Source organism: Fistularia commersonii, chromosome 17 (genome assembly GCF_037954325.1).
Source record: "Fistularia commersonii isolate RoL2024-O1a breed Wild chromosome 17, RoL_Fcom_v1.0, whole genome shotgun sequence".
Classification (NCBI taxonomy): Eukaryota; Metazoa; Chordata; class Actinopteri; order Syngnathiformes; family Fistulariidae; genus Fistularia; species Fistularia commersonii.
The window spans coordinates 5,156,703-5,165,886 of record NC_141300.1 but is presented as its reverse complement, the minus strand read 5'-3'; the positions used below and the strand labels follow the sequence as shown (position 1 = coordinate 5,165,886).

General features: G+C 47.0%; 1 protein-coding gene across 2 annotated transcripts; it reads right to left on the bottom strand.

Annotated features, from left to right (window-relative positions):
• Positions 1-1,208: 1,208 nt before the first annotated feature.
• On the bottom strand, positions 1,209-8,870 carry LOC147224838 (carbohydrate sulfotransferase 1). Of its 2 annotated transcripts, none has more exons than XM_086163584.1 (3): positions 8,443-8,870; positions 3,757-3,938; positions 1,209-2,986 (listed from the first exon to the last, which is right to left on the bottom strand). In XM_086163584.1, the coding sequence occupies exons 2-3, from the start codon at positions 3,893-3,895 to the stop codon at positions 1,857-1,859; spliced, it is 1,269 nt and encodes a 422-aa protein (XP_086019710.1). In that variant the 5' UTR covers positions 3,896-3,938; positions 8,443-8,870; the 3' UTR covers positions 1,209-1,856. The 2 variants fall into 2 exon arrangements, with proteins under 2 accessions (XP_086019710.1, XP_086019709.1); XM_086163583.1 differs by lacking the exon at positions 8,443-8,870 and adding an exon at positions 7,494-7,604.
• Between the last annotated feature and the right edge of the window lie 314 nt (positions 8,871-9,184).

The following is a 9,184-nucleotide window of genomic DNA, read 5'->3' as shown; positions in this document are numbered from 1 at the left end:
ATGTCAGAAATGAGTGCCTGCCACCTTTGCGTCCATTCCGAACTCTCGGTTTGAAGAGTCCAGCGAGGACGGCGTAGCTTAGCTGTTTTCCATTTTAACATTTCTCAGTATCAGCATACGCATCATATCATGATTATAATTTTTTGGGGGGGTGGTATTGAAAAGATCTAAATTTGTCAGAAGCGCTAAGGACATAGAACGAGGTTGCCAGTATTGAGTGCGAGGCAATGGGTAATTAGCTGGCGGCTGACTCAGGCCACTTGCAGCTTTGTGTGTCAGGGTGGGGATGGAAAAACCAATGAAGTGCATCTCCCTGGGTGTCATAAAGCTGTGCTTTATGACCAGTTTGTGTAGCCCTGCAGATTATGCCCAAAGAAAGACTGCCGCTCTTTTCACCATGCATCTTAAATCCTGTTTCTCCTTCAGTGGTGGAGCTGTAGATCAATTCTTTGGGCTACTTTGAGATATTCCTGGTGTCAGCAGCTATAGGCCAGCTTGAGGGGAAGGGAAGGGGCCACCGGAGTGACTAAAAATATATGATTAAAGAGACAATCTCACCTCGGATTTAATAGTCCAAACGGAAAAGCCCGGCCGTTCCGCACAAATTGCTCACTTTCCTTCACTCAGGGTGGCTTTCTTCGGCGTCATAAGGATTACAGATCCGTTCCCACCAGGCCGCAGTCACAGAGAGAAAATCACAGTCAATCGGTGGTTCGACCATCATTTATGCAACGAGTTCTTCCTCAGAAACTACTTCAAGTGCTCATCTCAAGAGAGCAGCTCTACATGGCAATAAATGGGCTGGTTTCTGGAGATGTCACGCTTCCTTTCCCTGTTTAGACACAAAGACCAATTTCAAACGGTGGAGGGAGCAGAGAACCGGCAGCTGTCTAATCTGTGACCGTAGCGCTCTTCAGACAGCTGCTGCAGCCATCCTGGTATTTCTAATACATATCAAAATGTTTCAAGAGAAAAAACAAAAAAACAGACATATCGCTAAAATGGAAATTTGCAGGATTAGGGCAATTCAGTGGGATTACGTGATGAAAGGCCAATATTCTCTTTTTCACAGAACAAAACCTCAAGCACGCACTCACTTTCCAACAAAGATTAAAGAAACACGTCCGAAATGTGATGCCCCCCCCCAAAAAAAACATTTCTGCAGTCTGGACATGTATTACTTCCATATGAATAATTTATTGTTAGAAATGTAAAAAAATATAAAGAGCGTCGTGACACGCAGACGAAAAAGTCCAGTACACATGAGCACAACACGTAAGCAATATTTATATCGTTGGAGCATTAACAGCGGAGAAAAAAAAAAAACACGTTTATTTTCTTAACCTCGTCATTTCATAAACTGCCTCCTTCAGATAGTTGCATCGATGAAGCTTTTTTTCCTCCGACACTTTGCATCGTAATCCTTTTTCCAAAGTGCATAAGGGACATTCAGAAAAGCAGGCTTACCGCCGTCCTTCTTCTTCTTTCTTGTTTTTTTGTTTCACTAATGAATCCCTCCTGCGAGTTTCACCTTGATCAGCACCGTTTGTTTATTACTTGAGGTCAGATTCTGTGCAGTCGCTTTTTATTAATTAACACTTTAATGATGAGAAAATCAAACGGCGGTTGAAGAAAAATAACCAAAAAAACAATAAATAAATTCAACAGGGTAACACGGATTCGATCGGGACACACGGCGCTGATATTCTGCACTTTGGAGGCTTTTCTAGCGTCACGCACATTTGAAATTTGGCACTTTTTTGACGTCTTTCATAAAATCGTGATAAAATGTAAGTCAAACGAACACGGTTGAAGTCATTTAGTCAGCATTCCTGGCCGAGAGGGAACCGAACTTACTACCACGTGAGCGGCTGAAAGGTCCTAGGTTCCACCAAACTCCGGGACAAGTTTTTGAGCTCATCCATGGAGTGAACCTGCCTGTAGCCCAGCAGAGCCAGGGTGTCGTTGCACAGGTTCTGCACTGTCCTGACGATATCAAAGCCCAGGTGGAGCCTCCAGCTCTCTGCTGTCGCTCTGGAGTCTCTGCTGGTGGAGTATCTGTAATTCCACTCGGACGGCGAAGACGCATTACCCTTGGTGTTCTTCGCAATCCACATCAGCACCTTGTCTTCCATGTCCAGGCCCACGAACTTGTAGATCTCGGTGGCTTTGTCCTTCGGTCTGAGCGCCAGGTCCTCGTACCTGACCAGGTGGTAGCGGCCGCTCAGCCACGCCGGTCTTTGCAGGCCCATCTCCACGGACGCCACCATGTCCTTGCAGGTGCTGGTGATCTGCGAGAGATCCACGTAGCGGGGCTGCCGGCCCGTGGCGTTCCATATCTTCCAAGCGCGGAACTGATCTGAAAAGGTCATCATGCGTGAGGTGAGAATGGCTCTGGGGTCCCTCACCAGGTGGATGATCTTGAGGTCCAGACGCGGATCTTCGGTCAGGGTGCGTAGGTCCCCCACCTCGGGGATGCGGACAGTCTTTATGGCGACGTGTCTCCTCGATATGCAAGACATGGAGGCCAACGTGAGGTTCAGGGCCCCGCATTTCTTCGGACACCAGCTTTCATCGGGCAGATCGGAGGCGACCCCGTCCCCTCCCTCCAGGCAGACCGGAGGGGAGCAAAGGGCGTGACTCGAGCTTCGGCGGAAGAAGAAGCCCGTCACGTGATCCTGGGGCTCAGGACGGATGTAATTCTCCATGAAGTGAAGGTCGCAGGTGTACAGATTGAGGAGAAGGTCGCGATACGCGCCCAACAGGGCGCGGCGGTCCAACGTGCGGCGCAGCCTGCTGCTGGAGTTGGTGAAGGCCTGCTGGACGTGGTAGAGCGGCTCGAACACGTAAAACACCTCGGGGTGCTGGTTGAGCAGCTGCCCGGTGAAGGAGGAGCCACTGCGCGTGGTGGCAAATAGCAAGATGTGCTTCCGAGGCGCCTCCAGGGGCATCCAGCCGTCATCGCACAAGGTTCGCCATCTGGAGTCTGCGAGACAGAAATCAAAAGCCGCAAACTTCCTTCGCAATATTTCTCAGCGATATGACGTAAATAAGTGAAAACATTAACAATTTAAAAAGTCCAGTAAAACGGGGAATTTTGCTTGTTACCGCAGTCCTTCCTGCCCATAAGTGAAAGTGACTCACTTTTCATCATTTCTTCCAGCCGAGAGAAAGTAAACTCCTAAATCAAGCCAATAAAATATAAATTATTTAGAGGGTAAACATGCATAAGTAAGCTGCTGCGCTGCTCGTGGTTACTAAAGGGGGCTTTGGAAATGGTGGATCTCTAAATATAGCGCAAACAGCTAATGTGTAATTACCGCTGATGAGGAGTTGATTACAAAGAGAACGCCACTTCTGTGCACAAGAGCTCAGCCCCGCAGATTTACAGCGGTGCCATCATAGTGGATTAATGCAGATAAATTGGAAGATAATTGTAAAAAGGAACAACTCATATTTCATTTCTATATCTGCATCCACTTCTTAAGGATCCCCCGGTTTCTGCGGCAACTCTCATAGCTGGGTGATATACCCATAATATGAACGCTTTCCTTCTGAAATCTTACAAAAATGATCACGATATTTATGGTACTGAGAGAATGTGTCTTGCGCAAGAGCTTCTAAAATTGTACGATAAAACATGCGAATTGTGAATTTTAATATAGGCACGTCCAAATGGTGACAGCTGCTCGTACGCCGGATGCTCGGGGACTTTTAAGAAATGTGGGACAGTCTGGACCGGCGCCGCACCCCTACCTCGGTGGTGTCTGCTCTGGCAGTGGAAGACGCCCTGACAGGGAACGGACATGGAGTCCCTCAGGGTGCGGATGGCCGTGTACTGGACCCCCAGAGATGCACACACCAGCAGCAGCACCGTCTTCCAGGAGCACTCCATCCTGTCCCCCACCCCGCCTCCCTCTGGCCCTACATTCTTCACGCTGATGCCACCGGGGAAAAACACAATGAGATTTCATGTTGATGTATTTTTTCATCTCCACTCACACAACCCTTTCTTGTTTTTTTTTCTCATTTACTCCCGTGGGCTTCTATTATCTTCCATTAACCAGCAACAGCCGGGGAAATTTCACATCTTTGCCCAAGAGTAGCTCCCCAATAGAAAGTAAATAATGTCTTTATTAACTTTCCTTATTAGGAGTCCCTCTGCTGCTGCAGACTGTTAATCATTCAATTTGTCAAACACAATTTACACATTAACCAGACATTCTCTATATCCTCCTGTCTATTTTTCTTTTTGTCTTTTTCAGAGTTGAATGTAGAATTGGTGCATTTGGCATTAGTAGAATAATGATCTGCTTAAAGCAGTGGATAGAAGGAGAGACAAACCCTTTCACAGAGAAGACAAAAGATTATCCTTTTTCACCACTTTTCTTACGTTTTGCATCTCTGCAATTTCCCCGTCACGGGGCTAATGACGGATTATTTTATCATGCCCGACGGCAACGGCTACCTTTAATAGGTCGCTCTCTGAGCAAAAATGTTCCCTAAATACATCTTTTTGTACACTAATCTGATGTCGGCCAGTTTATTTTTCAGTGACTGACACAGACTGCTGCCCCCTGCTGGGATGGGGAGGAAAATCCTGTCAGGAAGATCGTATTGAATATGTGACTGGTGCACAAGGCTGTGTGATGCGTTCAAGTTGTTAGGTTGAAGCAGGTTTGCCTGCTTGAGTCTTGATTTTAAATGACACAAAGGAAGTTTTTTTTTTTTTTTTTTTTAAGTTGAAAAAAAAAAAGAGCTGAGAGAGCGTCCACTTTCAAAATGGGTAATGTTAACATCGCGAAAGAACACTTGTGCAGTTTTTGATTTGTCTCCTCTGATTCCTTTCAAGGCTGGAACAGCGGAAAGAAACCCACAAGTCGAAGGTCAGATTTCCACTGGAAAATGATTGCAGTAATACTTTAATCCACAATAACTCCACTACCCAGGATACTGTGCACATAGTTGCATAATTGCATTCCAGTTTTTCTTCCCTCTCTTCTGGGTAATTAAGCCTCTAAGCCCGGCGGAGCGCTTCATACCCAGATAAATATAGCTGTCTTCACATAGATGAGTGCAGAAGTTTCCTTTGTACTCCTCCGACTTTGTGCCACCGGGCATAAAAGAGCAGGAACATCTGATTATACAAATGGATATGAAAAAAAAAATAAAATGAAGGTGCTGCCATCCATTTGTCCATACGCAGCAACCGATGGAGGATAATCATATGAGCTCTCCGGGCGCAATCCTGTCAGTCACTCAAAGTGGCCACGCGGAGGCAATCACCATGAAAACCACAGGTAAATATCATGTTCCCCAGCTGAAAGGATGCTTTCTGTTTTACTTCTTCGTTGTGTTTTTTTTTTTTTTTTTTTTCCAGTTGGCCCCTTGTTCATTAGTGATGTTTATTTGTCCCCGGCAGACTCATATCCCCAGGAACGTATCACATCGAGCCCGCGTTGCCTTTTGATGTTCCATTAATCACAAACAGCGCAAAACCAAAGACATTTACTCTGGTGGTGAGGGGAAGTGGAACTGAGCTGATATCATAAGCCATTCTGTTTGAGTACAGCTAAAAACGGCAATAACAGAATGAACCCATGTCGCCGAAGAAACTCGCCTCTTACGTTGGCGTTCGCCGACGGAATGACAAAAACGGGGATGGCGTTCCCTTTCTGAGCAACTTTACGAGCGTTTTACGAGTTTGCTGGCACATCAGTTGAAGGACAGGAGCCAGAGAGGGAATGGCAGACTATGGATACGGAGACACTTGACCGAGGTTCTCATCATCTCTTCAACTTACGCAAGCAAGATTAAAACAAAACTGTGTCCGCGCAGCTGGTTGACCAATGCATCTCACATGATCCCTGCCTGAGTGACAGGTTTTGTTTTCCTCTCCAGTCATGATCAACACCTCTGCTTCATCCCTCCTGCTCCCCTCAGGAGTATGAAGGCAGATGCTTCAATGGGTTGGAGCAATTTGATTTGCAAGTTCTCCGCTCTCCCTGCCTCATAACTGCTCCCACACTGCGACTCACACCAGGAATAATAGACACTCTATCAATAGCTGGAAATGGGCCTGCGGGCTTCATGCGATCTCCTCTTTTGTGAGAAAACCCCAGCGGTGTTTACCGAGGGAGGGGGATAAATACCTCGGGGACGGGATCAACCAGTGATTACCCTGTAAAATGCACACGCTAATGGCAGATTCCGCTTATGAATTCTGCACAAAAAAAAAAAAAGCAGGTGCTGCTAGGGAGATAACATACCAGCAGACGCGTCAGACATAACCAGGTTTGTGGAAGGTGCACGGGAAAGGCAACCGCCTCTGTGGAAAAGCGTGGCAACAGATGAGGATAGAAGTTGGTGATGAGAGTGGGACTGAGGGATTTGGGGTGCAAGTGATTGAGGAATGTGTCACTGCCAACGATTTTTCTATTAAGGAACCTCTGTGTGTTCTCTGTGAGGCGCTTTATTGGCAAGGAACGACAATCAATCCTGGAAAACACAAAGTGTTGAGCAACAGAGGCGACACCGGGAGGAGTTTAGGGTTTGTTTCTGTATTCTTCTTCACTCCATCTCTCTCATCAGAGGCACACACACACACACACACACACACACACACACACACACACACACGCACACACATACACACTGTACCACAACTCTCACGGAGGTTATTCTACTGACACGCATTCTTTTTCCGATTTCTGTCAACGTTCATTTTGGCCAAACTCTTATTCATCCAAACTTCAATTTAACACTGTTTTCCTTTCTTTTTCAAAAAAAAAAAAGAATCTGTTTGGTTTGTATCACCTCATTTTATATCCCATTTGTCTGTGGACAGGATGGGACAATAAGCCCGAGATGTTTCCTTTATTAAATCAGACAGGGGTCAAGGCTGGCGAATTGGTCACGCAAGCGTTAAGTGCAATTTTTTTTCCACTCATTTTTTTTTTTTTTTTAAAGCGTCACCACCATTCTTTTTTTTTTTTTTTCAAGGGAATGCAGGGATATCACTTTTTTATGCTTAGCCAAAATTGTTTAAAATATAATTTCCATCAAAGGGTGAGATAGCCAGCCAGGGCCAGACGAGGGGGATGAGAGGAGTGAACAGTCAGGGGTCTGCGCTGTGAGCTGTAATTTTACCTCAAAGAGAACATGCCTCTCATCCGGACTTAGTTTTAGATCAGTTCTCTCATCACATTCAAACAGGCTCACAGATCTGTATGATTTGATATTGTCTCTGAGTTAACGTCCTCCCGACGTTAGTCTTTGTCTCGAACGGTCTGGATATGAAAAATACCTTCAGTATATGGTAATGAGGTGGTGTATCAGTTTCTATGTACTGCAGTAAAACAGTACTGGCACTCTCCTGCGGCTGACGACCACTGTGTCGGAGCAGCGAGAAAAGAACTTCCCTTTTGAACGAGCAAGAGAAATGTCAGCGAAGCGGCCGGATCAGGCAAAATGGCAACACGTGCGCGCCTCACCTGGCTGTTCCTGGTGTGAACACGAGGAATGTCAGAAACTGGGGGGAGGTCCGAGACCCCGATAACGAGGAGAAGTAGTGAAATGCGCTCATGAGTGGCAGTGTGGTACATATGGGCTACTGAGAAAGGCAGACAAAGAGAGAAAGAGAGAGAGTGGGGGCGAGAAGGTAAATGTTTCATTCGTGGAGCTATAATGCTTTATTATTCGGTCACAGCGTGATTGTTAGTGACGGATAGTGCTGCTTATTACATGGTTCTCCATGCAGAGAAAACATCTGGGCCATGCTCCATGTAGAAATCTCAGGATATATAAAGAACATTTCTGGTTTATTTCTGAATTGATTCTATCACGCTTTCATCACCGCGTGGCTCAAGTTATGTGAATATTTCCATATTCTTCATTAAAAAGGGAGAGTGTGAATAGCATCGTCCCCCGCGTTGCCTTCAGCTGAACCTTGACCCTGACAAAAGCTGGCGCTTTGAAGGGTCTCCGATTGTCCTCGCGGAGATGACTTTCATGAAGAAAGCGGCCGTCACGAAGAGAGACGTGCACGGACGCGCGCAAACCCACGTAAATAACACACCCTTGCAAAGAGGGATGCATCTGACCCTGCAGGCCAGTCAAGTACTCCTGTGACAAGGGGGAGCAAATTAATCCTGGCCACAATGAGTTCTCCAACGCACGCGTGCACGAACACACGCACGCGCACGGGCACTCGCTCATAGAGAATGAGTGGATGAACCTGGGTTGAGTCAAACAAACAGAAAGCAGCAGCAGAGATGGGAAAATAAGGATGCGAAGTTGAGTGATGATGACAAAAAAAAAAAAATAACATCTGGAGGAGGGTTGGATTGTTAAGCATCCCACTCACAAGTCTTAGTTGTGATAGTAAATGAAAATAAACGTTGAAATAAGTCACATAAAAATGCAATAAACTTCTGGACTAACCGTGATGGGAAGGAGGAAACGTCGGGGAGAGGAGCGACGCGAGATCCCGTCAACTCAGAGCTGAGTGAGGAGGACGCACTCTGAGAAACTGGACGGCTCCATCACCGGCGGGTTTTCACCTTCTCCCGTCACCTCCCGTCACCTCCCGTCACCTTCCTTCACCTCTCCATCACCTCTTCATCTTGCGTGACTCTGGAGATCGCACGCCCGTCGAGACGCACGGAGGAGCGACAGAACGCAGCCTCACCATGGACGCAGCCGATCGGATGCTTTACGCCTGCCGCCGACTTGTGTGTGAGTATGTGTTTGCGTGCGTGTGTGAGCGTGAGCGTGAGTGTGTGTGTGTGCGTGTGGGAGAGAGAGAGAGAGCGAGAGAGAGAGAGAGAGAGAGAAAGAGAGAGAGAGCGGGGAGGAGGGGAGCGCTGAGTCCGGAGCCCAAGAGGAGTCAGGAGCTGGGGATGAGTGTAAGGAGATGAGAGGAAGAGGGGAAGAGAGGAGGAAAGGAGGAAAGAAGGAAAGAAGGAAAGAAGGAAAGAAGGAAAGAAGGAAAGAAGGAAAGGAGGAAAGGAGGAGAGGAGGAGAGGAGGCAGGTCTGAGTTCTCCAGAGACAGATAGGCTGCTAGATCCCGGGCTACAGAATGGATGCAACATCACCTCGCCGTGTGTGAGGCGCTGATGCTGCAGGGCACGTTTCATTACTAGTGTGTGTGTGTGTGTGTGTGTGTGTGTGTGTGTGTGTGTG